The sequence below is a fragment of the Drosophila serrata genome, unplaced genomic scaffold (genome assembly GCF_035046125.1).
Source record: "Drosophila serrata isolate PLE 108 unplaced genomic scaffold, ASM3504612v1 contig_272, whole genome shotgun sequence".
Taxonomy (NCBI): Eukaryota; Metazoa; Arthropoda; class Insecta; order Diptera; family Drosophilidae; genus Drosophila; species Drosophila serrata.
Genome location: NW_028257170.1, coordinates 5284379 through 5307470, shown reverse-complemented (window position 1 = coordinate 5307470; position 23092 = coordinate 5284379). Strand labels below are relative to the sequence as shown.

General features: G+C 40.0%; 3 protein-coding genes across 6 annotated transcripts; 2 read left to right on the top strand and 1 right to left on the bottom strand.

Annotated features, from left to right (window-relative positions):
* The first annotated feature begins 514 nt into the window (after positions 1–514).
* On the top strand, positions 515–3863 carry LOC110177520 (salivary endonuclease). Its single transcript, XM_020944277.2, has 2 exons — positions 515–800; positions 2292–3863. The coding sequence occupies exons 1-2, from the start codon at positions 641–643 to the stop codon at positions 3455–3457; spliced, it is 1326 nt and encodes a 441-aa protein (XP_020799936.2). The 5' UTR covers positions 515–640; the 3' UTR covers positions 3458–3863.
* A 7677-nt stretch (positions 3864–11540) lies between these two features.
* On the bottom strand, positions 11541–13697 carry LOC110177481 (uncharacterized). 2 transcript variants are annotated; one of them, XM_086834430.1, is made up of 4 exons: positions 13367–13483; positions 12994–13289; positions 12222–12928; positions 11541–12164 (listed from the first exon to the last, which is right to left on the bottom strand). In XM_086834430.1, the coding sequence occupies exons 2-4, from the start codon at positions 13127–13129 to the stop codon at positions 12117–12119; spliced, it is 891 nt and encodes a 296-aa protein (XP_086690556.1). In that variant the 5' UTR covers positions 13130–13289; positions 13367–13483; the 3' UTR covers positions 11541–12116. The 2 variants fall into 2 exon arrangements, with proteins under 2 accessions (XP_086690556.1, XP_020799887.2); XM_020944228.2 differs by having other exon boundaries at positions 12994–13697.
* A 3842-nt stretch (positions 13698–17539) lies between these two features.
* LOC110177523 (uncharacterized) lies at positions 17540–19424 on the top strand. 3 transcript variants are annotated; one of them, XM_020944280.2, is made up of 3 exons: positions 17540–18004; positions 18074–18552; positions 18627–19424. In XM_020944280.2, exons 1-3 carry the CDS (start codon positions 17560–17562, stop codon positions 18738–18740), a joined length of 1038 nt encoding a protein of 345 aa, XP_020799939.2. In that variant the 5' UTR covers positions 17540–17559; the 3' UTR covers positions 18741–19424. The 3 variants fall into 3 exon arrangements, with proteins under 3 accessions (XP_020799939.2, XP_020799938.2, XP_086690437.1); XM_086834311.1 differs by having other exon boundaries at positions 17667–17808; positions 17895–18004; positions 18074–19424; XM_020944279.2 differs by having other exon boundaries at positions 18074–19424.
* Positions 19425–23092: the final 3668 nt, after the last annotated feature.

Genomic DNA, 23092 nt, shown 5'->3' with positions numbered 1-23092 from the left:
ATGTTAAATAAAATGTTTACTAAAATTCTTTTGGAGTAAAATAATTAGATTAATTATGCGTGAACATAAATGTTTTGTTGTTTTATTTTACTAAAACCTAAGCTAAGCAGAATTAAAATTCTTTATTATAATTTACCCAGCTACAAAGGTTCAATACTGAGAGTTCAATTGTGTTTAATTCAGAGAGTTTAAAGCAAGGTAAATGTCAGAAATAATTAATGAACAACATGATCAACGATTTCTTTATATATTATAAAGAAAGAAAATCGGGGACAAAACCCTGAGATAACTGAATATTTATTTACATTTCGCAAAGAAAGTTGAGGCAACCTAGACCTGAATACACCTCCGCATATCAGTTCAAAGAAGTCGGAAGAACTTTTACACAGCTCAGTGCCAGACAAATAAATATATAAGCACATAATTATTTAACAGCCACAAAATGTCAATAATATTATCGCCGCTCTATTCTCTCTGAGAATCCAAATTGAGAAGCGGAAAGAGACGGCAGACAGCTTGACGCGACCGAGAGCGAAAGAGCGAGCTGAGAATATACGATAAAAACACCTGTTCGCCAAACAAATTTCACTCAGTCTGCGGTTAGACAGCCACCTTGGCGGTCGTTCGTTTCCAACACAGAATGAAGCCATCTCGTGGATACCATCTCATCGCGTTGCTGCTGGCGATCGTGATTCCGAGAGAGATTCGAGCACGTGAGGCCATCACTCCCAGTCCAGATGTGGGTCACATCATTAAAGATCTCGATGGATTGCATATTGATGGGACGAGATTTGATCCAGGTGAGTTTTAACAGCTGCGGTCGAAATAGTAGTTCGAAAAAAATAAAGAGATTATTGGAAAGTTGTAAATGATATTTATCAAATTTATCTATGTACTATAGTTCAATGTGATTATATTTAAAATATAAAGTAAAGAATTGCCTTTGAATTGCTGATATTATTTATAGACTTTGTTTTGGGTCTTAGCTAATAACTATTTCCTGACAGCTGCTAGGCCAGTTGTCTAGAGATTAGTATTCCACGAAATAATTTCTAAAAATACATAAACATATGTTACTCCAGAGGCCACAACTTTAATAGTTAAGCAAAGTAATAAATAAAAGAAAATGTTCTAGTCTTATGTAATTTTTATGCCCTTGTAGTTTATTATAATTTTAATCAGACCATTCATTTCCGGCCCAATAAATCATATATTCTTGATCAACAGCATCAATAGCCGAAGCGATCTAGCTAGGTCCAAAAAAAGCTTAGTTATGACGGATTTCCAACTACAATCTAATTTTTAGCCTTTAAAACAAGAAAGAAAGCTAACTTCGGCACGCCGAAGTTTATATACCCTTGCAGATTTAACTTCTATGAATAGGAAACCATACAATGTAAATTATAAATATTTGTGTTAAAAAACAATGAAGTAATAGCTGCTTTCATTTCATTCACCTATACATATTATATTTGCAGTTTTACATACACAGATTTGAATTTTTCCTCTACATCAAACGATCGTTTGTATGGCACCTATAAGATATAGTCGTCCGATTTTCATAAAATTTGACACAAAATTTAAGACTAATATAAAATAGCTATACCTTAAATTTGATGAAAATCAGTTGAAAACTGAAAAAGTTATAAATTTAATTGTATTAATTTCTCGATCGTTCCTATGGGAGCTATATGATATATTAGTCCGATTTTCATAAAATTTTACACAAAATTGTAGAGTATAGTAAAATGGCTATATCTTAAATTTGATCCAATTCTATTGAAAACTGAAAAAGTTAAAAATTTTTTTGTAAAAATTTTACGATCATTCCTATGGCAGCTATATGATATAGTCGTCCGATCCGGCCCGTTCCGACATATATACGAGTGAGAGTATATAGGAGGCTAACTACAAAGTTTCATTCAGATAGCTTTAAAACTGAGAGACTAGTTTGCGTAGAAACGGACAGACGGACAGACGGACAGAAGGACAGACGGACAGACGGACAGACGGACAGACGGACAGACGGACAGACGGACATGGCTAGATCGACTCGGCTGTTGATCCTGATCAAGAATATATATACTTTATATAGTCGGAGGTGCCTCCTTCACTGCGTTGCAAACTTCTGACTGAAATTATAATACCCTGCAAGGGTATAAAAAAACATTAAAGCTAAATATAAGGCTACAGCCATTTTTCTCCAAGTGTTCAATAACTGAGTTATTTTAATTTAGATGATTTCATAGACGCCTAAAAGCATGCTGTTAAACACCAAGTGCAAATTCCAGGTGCCCCCTGCAAGGTGGACGTGCAAAAGGATCTGCCCCGGCCCGACCAGGTGCAGCCCCTTTACCTCCGTCCCGGCACGGATCTTTACTGGCTGCCCAACATCGACGGGCAGCTGGAAATACCCCGCGGCGCCAGCATCGAGCTGCACTGCAGCCATTCCTTTACATCCATGGACACCAACCTGCGCTCGATACGGGTGCAGTGTGTGCAGGACACCACCTTCGCGTGGACGGGGTCTAAAATGAAATTCCGCGATTTCACCTGCTCCCATGCCATTCCCTACACCGTGGAGCGCCTGGACAGGCGTTGTGGGGATGACGCCGCGGAGACACCGAAGCACCCCGCGGCTTTCTGGTATCGCGTGGGCTACGACATCGGAGACGGCAGATTTGTGACCACCATGGAGCTGTGCCACGACCCGGATCTCTTGCGCACACACTACGCCCGCCACCAGCTTATACCAGCCAGCGTGCACTTCCAGAGGAACGTGAAGCGTCTGAAATTCAGTCCCGCCGGCCACTTCACCGGGTTGGACATAGCCAGGATTTACTCGCACCGAAACCAGGAGAAGGTGATGGATGCCGGCCTCATAGACATCAAGGCCGGGCTGTTTCTGGCCCGCGGACACCTGGCGGCCAAAGCGGACCTGATCTATGCCAGCCAGCAGAGGAGCAGCTTTAACTATGTCAACGTGGCGCCCCAGTGGCAGACCTTTAACGGTGGACTCTGGGCCAATCTGGAGGAGGCCACGCGGCGCTATGTGGCCAGCTCCGGTATCTCGGTCACCGTATACACGGGCACCTATGGCCAGATGAAGGTGGCCGGCAGCCGGGTCCTTCATATGGCCACCGATGCCAACAACAGCGGGGTGCTGGCCGTGCCCCAGCTCTTTTACCGCGTACTCATCGACAACGGGCAACCGAGGCGCGGCATTGCCCTGCTGGGTGTCAACAATCCACACGCCACTCTCGCCCAGATTCACGAGTCCTATGTCATCTGTGATCCCGTCGAGGAGCAGGTGCCGTGGCTGGACTGGTTGCATAAAGGCAACGCCAAGGGTAAGCTGAAGCAGGGCTATCTCTATGCCTGCTCCGTGTCGGACCTGGCCCAAGTTGTGCACCAGCTGCCACGCCGCCTGCTCCAGGTGGACGAACTACTGGCATAGATGCGGGCTCCGGTTTCGGTTTCGGTTTCCGGTTTTCGGTTTCCGGTTCCGCTTACCGTTTGTGTTGAAACGAGTGCAATAAAGACTGAGTGCTGGTGTGTCGTCGACTCCTTTTTTGTCGCATACCGCATCTCGATTCAATAAAAAGGTTATTATATCGAGGATATAGGCAAGGAATTAAGAAAATATATTACCTTTATATTAATATATTATAAGTTATGAAGTCGTAGAATAATGACTTTGCCATAACAATTTCAACAATATAATGAAATCACAGAGCTTAAAAAGTAACATATGTATAAAATATAAAAACATTTATATTTAGAAAAAATTCCCTAACAATCTATGAAATTCACAAAACGCTCTGCTTTTCTCTATATAAATATTTTCTATATCAAAAATCAAATCATTTATGTTTTCTTTTATTTAATCGATCAAACTATAAGTTAGACTATTACGATCTTGCCTTTCTTTTTGCTTTTATAGTAAAGCAATCCCAGGAAAAAGCTTTAACCGATTTTATAAATCAAACAAGTTAATTTCCATCAAGGAGTTATCCTTTACCCATTCTTCTGTTATCCATCTGTGCCAGTTTTGGGTGTGTGTTTGCTTTTGTGCGTTTCGATTATTAACGCTCGTGTGAGCTTCACGCCATCAAAATCAAATGGGACATCGTGTGTGTGGTCATGTCGAGGGCGGGGCCACGCCCACTTCCTTTTGGGATGCCGGGGTAAAAATCGGAAACGATATAGCCTCGTTATGCGCGTTTGCCTTGTTGGCGGCAGAGCAAAATCGGTGGAAGAAACGAGGATATCAAATACGGTCCCGGCTGCATTACCTTCATGCCGAGCATACACACACAAACACAATTTGTTCCACAACATTGATTTAATCCTTTTTCTTCTGGGCCACGCACACACCACACATTCACACACACACACACACACACACACAAATGGCTGTCGTGAAGAATTTTCTTAAATTTTCCGCTGGGCTTTTCATGGCACTTCCTGTCGTGGCGCTGCGTCCTTGGCATTATCATGAATATTTTTGCCCTCCGTTGTGTGCCTTCGATACATTTCCATTTGCTGATTTGAAGCGCACTTTCCACTCAGCTTTCTTCTCTTTTGCTCTTTTCCGACTTTCCGTATTTTTTCCCCCCGATTTTCCGTTTTCCGCTCGCTTAGGTCAGACCCAGCATTTGGAAAGGGGCAAGCGAAATTATGTTTTTATGCTGGCTTGTGCGGTAAGCAATATTTGCTCAAGTATCCTTTACAGACTTTTGGGCTGTAATCATCAAATGGGGCGTAGAATGTTAGCCAATTTATGGTTTTGTGTTCCAAAGCAACTTAAAATTAAATTTTAAGTGACAAAAAAGGCATTTCAGGTTCATTAGCTTGCCATATTATCATATTATATACATATACATATATATATGTCTTGGAAATAAATAAGTTCTGATTACAGTTTTCAAAAGAAATAAATATATAGTATATTTACCATAATTTCTTCTTATTAGAAATTAATTATGAAAAATTTTACAGCATATCGAAGAGTCTTAAAAATATCTTTCAAGGCACTGAAGATCTTAGGGCCACTGGTTAAAATCGGGTTCTAAGGATATGCAAACAAATAATTCCTAAAAGGAAATGTAGACAAACTTTCAGCTCAAAATTCACAAAATTAAATGCTCCTCTTTTTTCGTTTTGAGTAGCTGCAAAACATTTGTAACAATTGTATTTCGCTTTAGGATATGGAATGGAGTGCAGCACGACGACCAAAGTCCAGACGACTTTTCTTTAGTGGCCATAACATTTCCCCTTAAAATTGAGAGGAAAAAAAGAGAGCACAACAAATTGCCCTGTTGTTGTTTATCTTGTTATATTTTTCTTTTTGCTGACTTGATGAAGTTTATCTGGGGGCCAGAAGGAGCAGCGGGCAGTGGTAAAAAAGACGAATAATTGAACGCACTTCACGCAGATGTTGTCGGGATTCTTTTTTTTATGTCATTTGCCCGCACGGCCTGCCGCCCAGAAGGATATGTCTGTGTGCGTTGTGCTGTGTCCTGTGGCCTCCAGCGGAAATTATAATTTATATTTGGGTTTTCGCCCGGCCTCTGTGTATATTTTAATATCACCACCTCTGCTTCCACGCGTCTCTTCTTTTATTTTGATTAAAATGCATATTAAATATTTGGCAAGCAAACAATAAAAAAAGAAAACACAACCGAAATGTATCAAATAAAATGTGTAAAAAAACAATACACATAAAAAATATAATATAAATAATTTCCTGCTACCGTCTGAATTTATTTCCCGCTGTGGGTCCTGTTTCCTTCCGTCCCGGCGATAAACTATATACATCCCAGGACCCACACACACATATGTATGTATGTATTGAGCTACGACCCGAGCCGAACTTGCTGCAAATCCTGTACTGCAAGGATATAAAAAGTAAACAAACAATGAAATTGTTCCCCTGTTTTCGGGTTTATTTACATGTGCGGATGGGCATATTTTGGAATTGAGGACACTGGCCCTACAGGAAGCTATAAGGCTTTTGATTAATATTGGAAATTGAGGCTCCCTTTCCCTTATGTCCTTATTGGTAGGGGCTTTAATCGATATGTGATAAGATCTTGTCAGAATTTATGGTAGATTTATGCAAAAATAAATTATAATAATATTAACTAGATTTATTTAAAGTTGTTTCTTTCAGAGAACTTTCTTTACGCTTGCCAAAGCGCTGTTTCCTTGTGACCCGAGCTTCAATTGGATTTTTATACCCTCAATTTGAGCAACAATTTTGCACATTTTGACCAGTTTTCCTTCTGTCCGGCTTTGAGAGCGAAACAACGGGCCAAAGTGAATAAAATACGTGCACACAATCCAAATGAAATAAGAGGAAAATATGAAAATTGGAGAATGCCGGAATGCAGAAAGAAAAGCGAGACGAGGACACGCTGGATGGGGATGGGGATGGGGATTGGGGAGTGGAAATTCCGTTTCATTTTACTGGAAATTACAGCGGAGAATGTCCCCGGCAAGACAAGACGACGTTGACATCCAATATCCTTATTGTTGGCCAACGGAATTTATGGCTAACAAAGTCGTTAAGTAGGCTAAAGTGTGTGGCTTGCAACGGGGACCAATGCTATGGCTGCCTGCAGCCTGCAGCTGAGCGGAAAATGGCCAAGTCAGGGTCGGGTCGGATCGAGTAATCGCAACTTGAAGCTAATGAGGTCATCAGTGTGCTCTGCCCGCTCCTACCCCCTAATATCCCATCCGAGTGTCAGGCCATCCGCATGCATCACATCACATCGTCGTGGCTGCGAAATTGAATTTTGAGTACTGCCAAAGTGCGGCCGCCAGGTAGGCTCCGCTTCAGGTGTTTGATTAATGGGTCCCGGGACCTGTCCCTGTCCCTGTCCCAGTCCCTATCCCTGTCCCTGTCGCAACCAAAAGGCGGATTTGAAACTTGTTTGCTGGTCACCCACTACACCACTCGCCGCAGTGACTGGTTAACCCAACAAGATCTGATTTCCATACCGATTGCGGCTTTGCCACTGCAATTACGGTTGCAGCAAATTGGAGAAGTGCTTTCCGAGCTTTAGATCCATTTTAAATTGATACAATTTTAGTGGGGAAATAGCTTAACTTTATTTAAATTTTAATTGATTATTAGGATTCTAATAATCATCAGAATACTAGTAACTAGATTCCCCTTTCTGAGTACAAACAAAGCCAAACCCTTTTGCCTTCACTGTTCCCACCTTAGTCCAAGGACCTGGGCTGCCTTCACGGTAAATTCTATTATACTCTTGTTTATGATTTGACTTTAAAGACCCTTACACTCTCGATTGAAAGACGCCAGGGGGATCAGCAGCAGGAACTGGTGCAGGAACAGGAAGAGGATGGGCAAATAAATTGGTTTCTGGCATAAAGGCATGAAAACCCCCCTTAAAACCAAGGGACTGGCTCTTCGCCAGAATTTGAATATGTGTGTGTGTGTGTGTGAATATTTATGTACGAATATACATACATACTTCTAAAAACATTTCATAACCCAGCCCATAAAAAGCAACGATAATTTCGTACATTGCTGGCTTGTCGTCGCCAGGTGAGATCAAAGGGTTTGCCAATGTCCTTTGCGGCGTGAAGTCACATGAAAGTTTATGAAGTTTTATGTTTTAGGTGTGATGGTAATTAAATATGGTTCTTAAAATAAAGGCAAAATACTCGACATATTTAGGATAAAGCTTTTTGGGAAAATAAGAGATGCTGCCAATAAAATATATGAATTGAAAGGGGTTTGCTTTTCAAGTTCAATTGCATGTTGAATTATCCCAAACTCACATGCTACGATATTTTACTTTTAGAAGAGTTGAAATCTAACTTTTTTTAAAACCAAACTTGAATCTTTCTACTTACAATATTATAACTTCCAGCAGGACGTAAAGAGTCATGTTCAAGTGAAATGATTGCGGGCAATCAGGGGAAAACGAGGAAGAGACCCGTAAAAGCAAGCATAAAACCGAGGCTACTGAAAAATGTAACAAGCCGCAGAAGAACAACAACTGCCACCCAAAATGGGTTAACACTCAGTTTTGTCCGTGCTTCCGTGTTTGAGGAGCATTCGGCGCTGCGCTTTTTATCATCTTTTCGGCCCGCCCAAAAGTCCCGGCCAAAGTTGAGCGCCGTCTTGGCCACAATTGGCATGTCGGTCTGCGGTCGGGTTGCTGCAACTGCAAGGCTGCAAGGATGTGGGCCACAAAAATGCGGCGACGGGGAGATTGCCACAACGAAACGAGCAACGGAAAGGTAACAACTGCGCGTCGGTGGGTTTGCAAATGACTTTGCCATGCTAACCAAATGGTTATCTTTCTGTTTCATTGTGGTGCTCCAGCAAGTGGATAACTTTCGGGGTTGCGAGTCCCAGGTAATTTGCATTTAAGCCAGAAAAATGGCAGGATTCTCGTCTCAGTCCTTGTAGATTGAAGCTCAGGTATAATGGTTAAAGCAAGGTTTAAATAACTTAGCCTTTATATGTTTAAGGTTCTTTAAAATTTTTAATAAAACCAATTATCATTTATAGCTTTTTCTGTGTGCATGCTTACTCTTGTTTATAATCGTATCACCGAAAATTGATCAAATACGTGTAATTGATTTGTTTGTTTCTGGCAATCAATTGATTATTCGTTAGCCAAAGCCAGGAATTTAAAAGGCACACACAGTCCCAGTGTGATTTACACTTTACAGTTCAATGAACTGACCGCAGTTAAAGGAGAATTTCCCGGGGAGTGACAAAATAGGAAAAGCGTTTGCCCGAGACACTTCAAGTGTAAATTTGATGGCCTCAAGTGCAGTCGATGATAAATCTCCACGCAACAATGGTGGATATATTTATATATGTATATATAGGCCAAGCCATATATAGGCAAACAATATATAAATCTAAACGGCACTTTCACCCTCTGGTTTTATCGCTTTCGTTACTGGAAATCAATTGAACTGTGAACTGTGACGCTGCTCACAAAGAAGTATCGTATGGATACGTTTGTCGGGCCAATCACCGGCTTGTCGCCAGGATACAGGATACAGGACCAGGACCAGGACCCAGGATACCGGATATGGGTAAAAATGAAAGCCCCGGCAATGGTGGTCATTAGGAGCTCCACTCTCGCCGTTCTGGCTATGCCAGCTTATCGGTTGGCTGACAAATTGCCGACTCCTGATGCCTCCAAAAATCCCCTACGGAGCAGACTTTAATTCTCAATGAAGTCGAAGTGAATAAAAAAGAGAATGTCCTGAAAACCCAGAAACATAAAAGCGAAAATGTATTTCAATCTATTTGGCACAGTCTATATAGGTGGGGCGGAGGCCAGAGAAGATTTACGGCACCGCTCTTGTTAAATGCTCTGTCAGGGAGGAATATGGATATTTCCCCTGAAATCGTTGAAAGCAACAGTTGAATTATTCAGCTTTATGCGAAATGGAGTTTAAAGCCACAGTTTCACTCAGTTCTTGAATGGGAAACTACAGAGTGAATGGCAATACAATTTGAAGGAGTAAAGAAAAAGTAAGCTGATCTATAGCTTAGCATTTAAATGTTATAGACCAATTTATTATTAACTAGCTGTACCCTGCCACGTTTCTCTGTGGCATATTATGGTTAAGAGGGCACTTCTGAATACATCAAGGTTCTGGCAAAATCATCTTCCTGGCATAAGGTGAAGAAGGCAGTCAGAGTTGTCGCTGGCCGATTCAGGACTCTTTCTTGCACATTTTTTTCTGTGAAATAGACACGTTGACCATTCTCCAAATGGACTGCCACGTTTCTCTGTGGCATATTGTGGTTGAACGCATAAGAAATAAGTCAAACAAAAAATAATCATTTTCAAATTAATTTAATTCTGTAATACTTGTTGGTATAAAATATTCTTTGTTTCTCCATTCTCCGCGTAAATATAAAGACTTTTTGGTTTTCCGACTCGTGAACACGCAACATATAATTGTCCGTGTGAAAAACAATCTTCATCCAAATCCAGACCACACAACTCCAGAGATTGACCTTGAGCTTTATTTATGGTCATTGCAAACGCCAAACGAATGGGAAACTGCAATCTCTTGAACTGCAACGGTGTATCTGTCGGGATCATAGGAATCCTAGGAATGAGGACATCTTCACCTTTGAAAGGACCAGTTATGATCGTTGCTTCTACTATGTTGTTCATCAATTTCTTGACTGCGAGTCGCGTACCGTTGCAGAGTTTCGGCTGATTTATATTCCGGAGCATGTAATCGGCACACCTATTTTTAATTTCAATATGTGTGGTGGCATTCCAGGCAGATCAAGTGAGTTTAGAAATTCGGTAGGGTAATTAACTGCTTCCTCTGCTTCCACAACGGTATCTATCGACTTATATGTAATTTCGTCAGTTTCTATGCTTTTTTGGATTACATGATTGAGCTGGTAGACATCTTTGTTCTTGGCAGCGAGAATCGCTCGTCCACTGAGCCAATCGTGATTTCTATAATTTATTCGGATATTGGGGAACACTTTTTGGATAAGTTCTTCCTTCGATGTAACTAAATTACAGAAATTCCCGGGCAATACTATTTTTCTCGACGTCTCATTGACTGGCAGCTTTCCGTTCCCAATGTCCAGTAGCTGTCGTGAGAATACGTCGGCTGAGTCATTGTTCTGTAACTGGACACGCATATTCGTCTTCAACTGTAATGTACGTACATGTTTCCACAATATAGAATATTTCAGGCAAGCATTTATCTCGTCAGCTGGTGTCGATCGGGAAATCACAGGCAACGTTTGTCTGAAATCCCCTGCGAGCAATATTAACGCGTTCCCATGCATTGCTCTCAGCCGCTCAGTCTCTCGGAAGGAGGCCCGTTCTTCGTCAGTCATATTCGTAATCTTACGTCTTTTTGCTTCTGTATTGCGAATACAACGACCCAATCTCGACTTTTTTGGTGGCATGACTTCGTTTCTTACTGAACCTGAACAAAAAATAAAATTTTTATCTCCAATTTCTTCTTTCAATATGTTTTTAATGTTTGACAGGAAATGCTTTGATTTGCCTGTAGAGGGCGCAGTAGTAGGGGCACGGGGAAACGCTAAAAAAATAGATATATTCGCAACCGCAGATAAGCTATCAACATCAAAAGTAGTCAATAACCGAGCTGGAACCTCAACGCATGTTCTCTAAAAATTTGGGCTTAAACGGTTCAGAACTTTTCAAGTTTCTTCTTTCAATATGTTTTGAATGTTTGACAGGAAATGCTTTGATTCAGCTGGCTGCCTGTAGATGGCGCAGCAGTAGGGGCACTTGGAAACGCTAAAAAAATAGATATATTCGCAACCGCAGATAAGCTATCAACATCAAAAGTAGTCAATAACCGAGCTGGAACCTCAACGCATGTTGTGTAAAAATTTGGGCTTAAACGGTTCAGAACTTTTCGAGTCTATGAAGGATGTAGACACGAACAGAGCATTTTTATATATATAGATTTGTGACCTAAATTAAGTATTATATTATTAACTCTTCAAAAAATCATAATAATGAGTATGGGGAACACTTGGCTCTTCATTATGGACTTGAAGATAATCCACTTTATTTAGCAGTTGCCAAGGGCCCTAGCTCTTCGTTTGCCGAACACGAAATCTCACGAATAATGTGAATGTGACAAGAATATAAATTCATATTACAGCAACTGTGAGTATAAAGTATAACGAGCAGGAGCAGGGACTCCTGTCCCCCCATTTTCCCATTCCAGCCCCGAGAATGGGACTCTAATGTGACATTTATAAGTGCCGGGGCGACGGATGGGCGACGTTGCATGTGGCACACACTGACGAGCAACGAGAATTACAAAGTGCATTTTTCATCATTCTCCCAGAAGGCGAACACAAGTTGCACAACTATTTTTGAGTTACTCATATCATGTTCCCGCTTTGGCACTTGAGTATGCGAAATTTGCGACACACTTTAAAGTTCTTTGAGTAAGGCAAAAGCAAAGGCGAGTGTTCTCAAGTTGATTAGATAGAAGTTTCGGCCTAACCGGGTTTCCAAAGAGCAGCAGCATGAAATTTCCTTTTAATGCATTAGTAAATTTGAGAAACATTATATGACGTATAGGAGATCTCACTGAACTAAGCCCCATTTGATACGTTCTCTTTGGATGGAAATGTTCTGGAAATAAATTAAGACTTAATAGAGTGTTTCTTGGATTTTGCAAATACTACCAACCTGGTGGGATATATCCTGCTTCTGACTGACAGCCGGTATTTCCACCTTAAAGGGAGGCTGCTGACCTAGTCTCTCGTCCATTCGTAACAAGTCTATTGCATCATTAAAGAAATGTTTGTTAACATTACCCACGGCTAGTCGAAGAAGCTTCAGCTTTTTGCAGCTTGCAATTATTGTGAGGAGGCTGTGGGAAATATCCAAAGACCGGGACATCCACAGACAGAGCTCCTCCAGGTTAGTGAGTTGTCCCAGGATCTCCACGCACTCGGTGGTGGCGCAAAAGCACGTGAGGTGCCTCAGGCTCTGGAGTCGTACTAGCTGGTAGGCCTCCTCGCTGCTGAGGCTTCCTCCGTCGATGGAAAGGTGCGTCAGTTGAGATTTGGCTGCCAGGGCCGAAAGAAGTGGCTCAAAGGAGCCACTGCGCCGGATCCCAAAGTGTGAGAGCTCTCGGAGCTTGGGAAGTTTAGCCAGAGGCTGGTACTCCGCGGACTCCGCTGTTATGCCGAATTTGAGAACCTCCAGATTCTTGCAGTGAGTCACAATAATATCCACAAGATTCTTCTGACAGCAGGCATAGCCCAAGTGGAGGCTGCGAAGACTGCCATTGGACTTGAAGCATTTTACCAGGCAAGCAGAGGGTACCTTCGGTATGAGAAGATGAAGGGTTTCTAGATTCTGGAGATGATGCAGGTGATCTACGCTGAAGTCTGCAAAGGTTACCAGATGTTAGATTTCTTTTTAGTTAAGTTTACCTTCCTTATATATTTCTTACCCTGAGTAGCTTGCAACTCGAGTCGTTTCAGTTCAGGTAAATGCCCAACGGCGGCCAAAACTTGATCGAACGGCTTGTCAATAGGTGCAATGTAAAACTTAATCTGCTTTATCAGCAGGTTTTTTAACTGACTCATGCCAGTCAAGGTATGGCAGAGGATACCATAGCATTTTTCTGGTGTTGTGCATTTATGGGAAGTTCTTATGCTTTGTCCCGTATCAAAGTGGTCCAGATCGATGGTCAAAGTCTCAACCGTCTCGCGACAAATGCTTAATTGTATCAATTCCAAACGCGAACTGTTTTCGTCAATGGTAAAATCCCGATATTTATAACCGCACTGATTAATAAAAACCTGACGAAATCGCTGGCTCACCTGAGCAAAACTAATGCGATCTTCCGTAGTCAGAAATTCGAGTATATTACAAAGACAGTCGTCGTAAAGATCTGCTAGGTTTGTGGCACCCATTGCCAAAGCGGTCGAAGATAAACTAAAATTTAATTCCACTTTCTGAGCGAATGCAAACCTAAGGCCACATCAGTATAAACAACGATGAGTAATCTGGTGTTATTTTTGCCCCCCGATAAGAAATACGTACTCGCCGGCAATTGGCTGGGGAACCAGTTTGACGAGTCTGAATGAAACTGAATTATTGCAATTGATGAATAAAATAAATGCATTTCTGATGAAATATACATATATAAAGAGTAAACAATTTGTATACACTTGCATGGTGTTGCATTCTTTTAATAATGGGTATGGCACTGTTTATCCTCGTAAACTTTGTACTGACAAAGGTGTGCCTGAGATATGTTAGTCTTTTGTGGGTCAGAATTGATAGGAATTTCTTATTTAAAATCGTCCTTATGTAATCTGATGGCAGATTCCCTTTATTCCATTTATTTTCCATTTATTGGTTTTCTTCCTATATTCAGCTTGACCTTAACCCTGAGCTCTCTTAAATTCCTAATTCTGGCCAAGAGCTGTATATTTTTGGCTTGGCCCGGTCATTGATATTCCAAGGCATATTTGGCTATTTTTGTAATATAAATCATTGGCTCCTTAATTCATGATTTTCTTATTCGACTTTAAAAAAGATAAGTTAGGAAAAGCTACACAGAGGAAAATATTACAAATAATACATAGAAAGTCTAATCTTATATAAAATCTTAATCTTTTATATAAAAGACATTTAGTTTGATCCTCAAGTAATATTTTTTTGTTAGCATTAACTTTATTTTTTATATATGTATATAAGTAAAAAACAAAAGCAATGTCGCGTCCAGGTGTAAACGTAGCCCAAACTATTATAAAAACTTTATAATTGAATTTTTTTATAACTTGCCGCGCTGTCTGAACGACTTATCCTCACCATGGCCTTGCGAATATCCTGGTCTTGGTTTTTTTTCGCCGGGCTCGGGTCATAAAAAATCAAGGCAGGAGGAGCTAAAGCTGGAACATTTAATAGATGGAAGCATAAATTCGCGTGGCCAGGGTTACAATTAAGGGGGATATGCTCGGGTTATTGGTATCCGGTGCATCCCTGATGGGACCTTCGAGGTCGTCCCTTATCTTGTATTTTTATTGGCAAGTTCCCGGAAAAGTGACGCATTAAATACAGCTGATTAGGGTTATATGGCAAGCTGTGTAAATAATAAATAAGGGAATCACCCTTTGTGAACTCTTTTCTATTTTTGATGATAATTGATTATTTGTGTCTGACATGTTTTTGAGTTTTATTTACCCACAAGGACTGATGTTAGTTTGCGCTTCAATGATCTGTCAGCGTTTGTCGCCTATCCAGGAAAATGTGTGTAATTTAATCAGACGGCGGGCCGAGAAATAAAGTGAGCCTAATGTGAGAAAAAGATGACAGGCGATGTGTTTGCCAGTCGTCCTGCCCGCAAGGCAGGACCTTTTGATATTGTATTATGTTTTATCCTCAGCGTTGTCTCCGCTGAGCAAATGAGAATACCGCATTTGCATAAGTAAGAAAGTGTGAAAGTGAATGCGAGATTGCTGGCCCTATGTATCCTTTCTCGTAAGCCGTTTTTGCGCTTTTTGACAAATGACTTAAAGCCTTTTGGGGCCTCCGTCGGGCCATGAAAAGGGTTCAAGTAATTTGTTGAGACTCTTGAATATTGAATGCGAATGCGAATGCGGACCACGTGCAGGGACACGACGCAGAAGAATAAAAATGAAATATCTTTTTTGGCCAAGCATCAAAAAAAAAAAAAAAACAAGCTGCGAAGAAAAAGCGTTAACCGCCATGACACAAAATGCTTTATGTCCTAAGATCCTGAAATAAAATGCTTTATGGAATTATGGAATTGCGTAACACCATCAGATGTGTCACATCAACATTTCATAAGCCATTAAATATCCAATGACCCATTTAGTATGGGATTACTTTAGTTCAGACTTTTCAAATTAAAGCTAACCATGTTTTACAAATATTTTGAAGGCAAGTTCTAACCAGCTGTAACTGAAATATATAACCTAGATTCTGAAGTTATTAGTTACAATAGAAGTTAAGGTGAGTAAGGTTAGGGAAGCCCTTAAAGAAATCTTCTTGAATTAGGCATTGTCTAAGGCCATGCAATACATCTGGTCTGAAAACCCTTAACCCGAATGAACGCACATCTGTCTTTCATGTGCGTGATGAAAATCGCCCAAATATGAGTTCAGATTGGCTTATTCGTGTTGTTTGGGCCCGGTTCCATTTCGCTTTTATTGCAACAACTTGCGAGAATGTCCTTGTCCTTGGCCAAGCCATAGGAGCTGGAGGTGGTGCGCGTTTAATCCGGAAACTTATTTATGTATGCCTTTCCGGTCGTTTTCCTTGCCCGACGCATTTCTCGCATGTGTAAGTTCGTTTATTGTCGCACAGACAATCGCACAAACAAGGGTGTTTCGATGAGGACGGACAGGGGATCGGGAGGTGGCTTTATGCCATTCTTATGACACGCCCGCGCACACATTCACTTTACATAAGGCGGTGTTTGTGTGTTGTGGTGCTACATATGCGTGAGGGTCCTTTGTAGCGCCAACGCTTCGGGAGGACATCTAGGCGGGTGCGAGTGTTTGTGTTGACAACACTTGATAATTCCTTGCATACACGCACTTTGACTGCAAGACACTATTCGTTTTATCCAATGCCATCGCATATACACTTGTCTCTGGATACTGGATACATGTACTTCCATTTACATCCTTGGGCATCCTGGCCAGGCAGTTCCTTGTCTGCGGCTTTGAATTATTTAAAATTGTTTCTTAGCGGAAGAAGGGATTCCCGCTATTATGTATTCATAAGGGGGCAAATCGATGGGTTATTTCGAAACATGATATTTGTCCTTGCTATAAATGTTGATTTACGGTATGTCCTGCGGCTGCCTCGCTTAGCTTTTAATCGTGCTTTGGGCTAAGTATTAATATTACAAGTCTAATGCCTTCTCTTAACCATTTTGTTGCAACCTTGGAACATGATACTTGGCCTTAAGACATCATTTATATTGCTTACTAAACACTTTATAGTAAAGGATAAAATGTTGGCTTTTTAAATAGGATAATTTAATAAAGAAAGTATAAAATTTCAAGGAAGTAAATTCTGTAATAATGATAAAATTCACTTCCTTGAAATGAAATAAAAATCTATCAGTAAATTTAAGAGGGAAAGTATTTCAAATATATTTTCCACCAAATTCTTGCAAATCTAGCAATATGTTTTTACCAATATTTGAAGCAAATACACCTTGAGTTTTGGTGGCTCGAACAAGAATGGCAATGGCAGGATGTGCGAACCCTTGCTGGGTTAATTTAATTAACGAGCAAGGCAAAGAAATTACTTCGAGGGCCGCTGAAAAGTTGTACAGCTGCGGCTGGCGGAGACCTTCGCGGAAAAGCCTGCGAAGGAAAAAGGAAAATGCCTGGCAGTTGGGCCATAGATCAAAGCACGCCTGCTGAGCACGGCTTTTCCGCTTTCCCTCCAGATGCTTGTATTTGTGCTTCCCGTGCGTGTGAGCTGTCAGCAGGTGAGTGTGCGGGGTATGTGTGTGTGCGTTGAGCCTGCTCGGTTTTATATAAAGTAGGTCAGTAGTAGTGCCGTGCCAATAAAAGTTAATGCTTTCAGGTCCTAGTGTGTGTGTGCCGGTGGGTGTGCATTGTGTGTCCTGGCCTGTTGATATTTTTTAATATTTATAGAATTTTAAAATGCCCGTTAAGTGTAGATATTAAACATTTAAATTCGAAAGGCAGGCGATTGGTTGAAGTTTTTCACACTTTTTGGCTGTGCTTTAAATCATTTGATTCGAGAACTTGTACTATTTGCCAATGGGAAACCGGATGGCACTGAACATTCTTTTACATTTTACAGAATTTTATGAAATTAACCTACCTGGTATTTCTCTATCTTTCTTCATAATCGCGGTAAAAAATAGTAAATTGTATTTCAAGATAAGACTATTATCTTATCTTATCATGAATGTATATAAGTATCGTAATCAGCTATCTAATACAATTTGCACTTTTTCAAATGCAGCAAAACAGTTGTCAGTCTTTGGCTCACCACAATGGATGTAGGCACTGGAATTTTGGATCTTAACGATTATTGCCTTCAGAAGATACTCCATTATGTGGACATTAAAGGACAAATCAGTTTTGCCCAAGCCTGCACTAGATTTCGGGATGTCTTCCTTGTCTGGTCGCGTTGTGAATACTCCTATGTTTCTATTATTGGTGATGTTGAACCAATGGAGTTGACCTTGCTGAGTCTGGTTGCCTCGAATGTCAGGAAGCTAAATATATTCGCTGACGATCTGGTTAGTTCATTCAATGACAATTATACAGACTTAAAGCACCATAATGTTGTTTCAAAATTCTGCAATCTGATTCGAACCATGGACAGCCTCAAGTCCATCAAGCTATGGCAAGTGAATCCCCATCCGATCGTCAAACAAATACTCAAGGCTCTAGTAGATTTACCCCGTTTGAGAAAACTATATTTGTGCATTCCAAGTAAGTGTTTGAAAAATTTTGATTAAAAAAAGAACAAATCCTCTTAAATAACAAAGTTTTTATGTAAAGTGCGGGTGACGATAAACTTGGGAATGTTCCATCGGCGGGAGTTTGTCTCAACTCCCAGTGATATACTCCGACACTGCAAATCCCTGGCTAACCTGAGGACCCTCCATCTCTCCGATCAAGTGAGCAGCTCCAATCTGCGGGATATTGTGAAGCAGTTGCCTCATTTAAAGGATCTAAGCTTCTACATAGATCGATCTAATAATTGGAGTTTGTTTGCCTGCCATCGAGATACCAGAAACCATCTGACTAGGATCCTTGACTTTCTGGCCAGCGAAAGAAAACTGGAAATTCTCAAGATCAAGGGAGAAATAAACGCTGAGCATGAGGCCAAATCCCTGGCCAGTATCAAGTCCCTAAAGTCCCTGAATTGCAGTTTCGCTAGCCCGGATTTGGTTATTTATCTGACCGAACTTACTTCGCTCAGGAGCCTGCGAATAACTTTGCTGCATGACATGGATATAACATCCACATATCTACAGGTGATTCGAAGCTGCAAGGATCTGAGCTTCCTTCGCATCTTTGATTACAACATTAGTCCGAACTTTGTTTGCAGAGCCGCCGAAGTGCTGGAAGAGATCGAGTCCAAGAACACATTACATCTCCGAGTCCACGGCCGTCACAGTTCGAATTCATTGAAAGAGTTCAAGTCAAATGCTTTGGACCATAAAAATCTTTTATTTCGGTCCATATCAGCAACAGAACTTTTAACATTAATCTAAAACAAGAAAGGAAGCTAACTTCGGCTCGCCGAAGTTTTTATACCCTTGCAGATAGAACTTCTACGACTAGGAATCCATACAATATAAATTATATATATTTGTGATAAAAAACAATGAAGTATTTTTCTCCACATCTAACGGTCGTTTGTATGGCACCTATATGATATAGTCGTCCGATTTTCATAAAATTTGACACAAAATTTAAGACTGATAAAAAATAGCTATACCTCAAATTTGATGAAAATCAGTTGAAAACTGAAAATGTTATAATTTTTAATTGTCTTAATTTCTCGATCGTTCCTATGGGAGCTATATGATATACATAGCTGTCCGATTTTCATAAAATTTTACAGAATAATATGAAATGACTATATCTTAAATTTGATTAAATTCTGTTGAAAACTGAAAATGTTATAATTTTTTTTGTACAAATTTTCCGATCATTTCTTTCTTTCAGTCAGTAATCATGAGCTACATGAGCTCTTAAATTTCAATTTTGATATGAGCATTTATATGAGCATTTTAAGTATTATTTTAAGTAAATGAAGTATTTTGAGTCCTTCTTGTCTTGTGATAAAGAAAACATTTTCTTATTTATATCAATATAAATAAAATCTATTAAAAATAACCGAAAGAAAATGCTTTATTTATATTTTAGCCACGAATTTTGCCGAGTCGCCAAAGGCGGTGGGAAGTCTAAAAAGTTAAAAGTAAAATTCAGTGGCCTTCCACGAGGGGAGAGCGGCTTTTCCAATTATGCGCAACTCCGAACTGTTAATGAAATGTGTCAGAAACAATTTGGTATAATTTTTCACTTAAAGCTGAAAACAATTTATAATTAGAAAAGGCCTCGGAGGTAGAGGAAAAGGAACGGGAAAAAATGGTTTTACCTGTTGGCAATCTACAAAGTCGTTGTTTTTTTTTTGTTTCTTGTTTTTCCTTTTTATTTCGCAATGACAGACAACAGAGAGCGGGACAAACGAACAGTGATTGCGGATAGACGGAGATGGACAGGGACAGGAATAGGAACAGGGACGGGAATGGGGATGGAGACGGGGAAAAACAAAATGGCAACTGTCGCAGACGGAAGTACGTCAAGTGTGGGCACAAAGCCGTCAAGCGAATGCCACGGATAAGCGGAAGTGGGCTGCAAGAAGAGAAGCAAGTTGGCGGGCCGGAAGCGGCCATTGTGTCCTTGCGGCGAGATAGGGGTTGCGGTTATTGTTTCTATTTTCGAATTTTTTGCTGACTGTTTGTCGGTTCAACTTTTCCATTTATGACGCACTCTTGCGGGAAACTGTCGCAGTTATATGCTATAACAAAATTTATATTTTGATAAAAATCCCACCACTCCCCAGTTAATGAATCCATTATCTTTTTGATTTCAGTTTGGCTTCAGCTGTCGAAGTTTTAGTTTCCACGAAATTGAACAAAGTTTTTTCCAACATTTATTGACTTCGATTTCGTGGTCAGACCGAGCTAGAATAACTGAAACTTTAAAGCCTTTAAGGCGAGTCGATTTCGAAATCGTGAGGCATTAATTAACTTGTCGTACAAGAGTCGGGAATTGATTGTTTTGTGCTCGCCGTCGTTTGAGAACTTGAGAAAGTAATTGCTTCGTCTGACAAAGGCCCGAAACAAAACCGTGTGACCTTTTCACTGTTTACAATCTTCACTTACAACATTGCCTGGCCCCGAGCAGAAGTTGCAAAGTTTTTGGCAAAATCCTTTGGCTTGTTGACTCCTGAACTGGCCTGGCATGCTGCACTGCTGCTGCTTCATCGAATGATTTTGTAATTGGATATTTCGAAACATTTTAAAATGCTGTGCAAATTTCGGTGCCAAGATGCACAACTTGCTGAAGTGTTTCAATTAAAACTTGCTCAACTTGTTGACATTTATCGAACACAAAGCCATCAGTGTCGCATCCTGTTCTGACTAGGGTTTTGTCAAGCTCAATTCCTAGCACATATACAAGCGCACATATATATATATATATATATATATATATATATTATTACGTATCCTGCCGTCTTGACAGCCTGGGGTTTTCCGGGCAACAAAAAGACATTGATGGTAGTAGTTCCTAATGTCATTGTTGAGGGGTTCCTTTTCTTAGTCGTAGCTTACCGTAGTCACAATGGTATTTTCCAAGGAAGTGCATTTGCCAAGGGACATTTCACAGCAATAACCAGAAACAGAGCTCTGCAATCAATGAGTGTCTTTGAGTGTTGTTGTGTGGTGAACTTTCTTATAGTTGGAAGCCATTTGATTTAGTCCAAGATATTGAGTTATTTAGTTTTTTAGTAAGTTCTCTTTATGGACTTATCCTGACATGAATTTATCAGGCTTTAATAGCTTTATAACTGACTAAATGAGTTTGCGGTGTGCTTAATATATTTTCAATCATTTTAATCCTTTAAGAGCCATAATGATTTATTAATATACATTTTTAAGTGTTTTATCTAACATTTTTTTTAATGAAATCTTTATGCGTTTAATTGCCGCTTCATTTAAGTGTTTTTCTACATCTATCTAGCTTTTTTTTTTAAATACATTTTATTTCTGATACTTAAAAAGCCATTGCATAAGCGTAATTGTACTGCCTATTAATGTATGCAAATATGCTGAAAATGCATTAATGTGCACTTTTCTCTCTCATTAACTCAATGGCTCTGCTTATTGAGGCATTAAACAGATGTTTAACAAATAATTGACCTATTTCGTGGGACAAAGATTTGTTTTCAGGAACCAGAGATATTCGGGGGGATTAATGTCGGTCTGAAATGTGGAATTTATATTGCATGAAATTCGTTTGACAGACTTGCGTCGGCGAATTTCCCCAGGCCGGGGATTCTGTGACACACGTGCAAAGTGATTGCGTTTTGTTCCCATCAAAATACACATAAATAATCCAATTAATTGACAAGGGCGACACAAGGCTTCCTTCGGGGACCTCGAATAATTGGTTTACGGCCAAAGGCATCACCAGCCAGTCCCTCTTCGCCCTCCACTCGCTCAAAGTGGCGGTTTGAAGTTTCAGACACAGTTCCAGGGGTATCCGATGCTATATCCCCTCCTCACCTGCGAGTCTGCACAAAATGGCTAATTGGTTGCGCAGAAAGGTACATAATTGGCAAGGCGGGCTAACGGGCCATTCGGACCTGGAGCGAACGGTTTAATTGAATGTCCTGTGAAGGGTTCCCGGAGATAAAATAACCATCGCGTCGCCAGGGACCTCAAAATAACACATACCTTTCTTCTTTGGCTACAAATTGATCTCTCCAAAATGTATAATAGTTTGCTTAATCAAATCTACAAGAAATGCGTACAAAGATATTCATTTTAAATTGAATATATATTTAAATTTAATGAAGTAATCAACTAATTCAACTTTACATGATAAGAAGAAAAAAATAAACTATATTTCAAAAATTAAATCATTTTTAGAGTTGTCGTTTTATTTTCTGGTTGAAATTATCATAATGCGTTTGTTTAATATTGTATAATTAATAATATCAGAACACAAACAAATGCTTGCCTATTTGATATTCCACTTAATAACTTTAAATGCATAAGAACATAATAATGGTCCCGGAGCAATTAAAGCCATTTACTACAACTTTACATACTTAATATGTGCATCTTTGGGCTTACAATAATAAAGGTAAACAGGTCGGAAAAATATGAGACAAATCCTCTGCATTATCTGTCAGTTTTTTTACTTTTTCATTATATATTCGCTTTTACAAATTTTAATAATTAAAACCATATAGAGTTAACTTGCCGACTTTAACGGCTGAATTGATGCGCCGAAAGCCAGCGAACCGATAAATTCGAGTTCATAATTCTTTGCAATGCATTTTGTAATTAAGTGCACAAATATTTATGCCTGGCTTGAGGGATGATATTTTTTCGCATTAAATGCATAATTAGCGCTGCTCTTTTTTTCTGTTATAATGTATTTTAATAAACTTTCGATGTATGCCTTAAATAAATATCGTGCAATGCGTTGACCTCTTGTAGCCTTGATTAAAATAAATGTACATCTGGCTTTTAAGGATGCCGCTGAATGCATTTTGTAGGCCAGGCCATGGCGTGGAATTTATATCTACATATGTGGGCTTTTTTTCCTGAATATAAATACATGTACATGTATATCTGCACTTTTTGCTCTCAGCTTTTATCGCTGAATGTGAATGGAAAACCCGCAGCCGAAATGTGAGAATTCATTCAATTGCAATTGCAAATTTGTGTCACTGAACTGTGAAACAATAAAGATTATCCCGGCCGGAGATGA

Excerpts from the sequence above, each read along its gene's own strand:
- LOC110177520 (XM_020944277.2), top strand. The coding sequence starts at position 641 with ATGAAGCCATCTCGTGGATACCATCTCATCGCGTTGCTGCTGGCGATC. Across the intron at positions 801-2,291 it reads TGGGACGAGATTTGATCCAG|GTGCCCCCTGCAAGGTGGAC; the intron begins GTGAGTTTTAAC and ends TGCAAATTCCAG.
- LOC110177481 (XM_020944228.2), bottom strand. The coding sequence starts at position 13,459 with ATGGGTGCCACAAACCTAGCAGATCTTTACGACGACTGTCTTTGTAAT. Across the intron at positions 12,929-12,993 it reads CGAGTTGCAAGCTACTCAGG|ACTTCAGCGTAGATCACCTG; the intron begins GTAAGAAATATA and ends TAACCTTTGCAG. Across the intron at positions 12,165-12,221 it reads AGCAGGATATATCCCACCAG|AACATTTCCATCCAAAGAGA; the intron begins GTTGGTAGTATT and ends ATTTATTTCCAG.
- LOC110177523 (XM_020944279.2), top strand. The coding sequence starts at position 17,560 with ATGGATGTAGGCACTGGAATTTTGGATCTTAACGATTATTGCCTTCAG. Across the intron at positions 18,005-18,073 it reads ACTATATTTGTGCATTCCAA|TGCGGGTGACGATAAACTTG; the intron begins GTAAGTGTTTGA and ends TTTTATGTAAAG.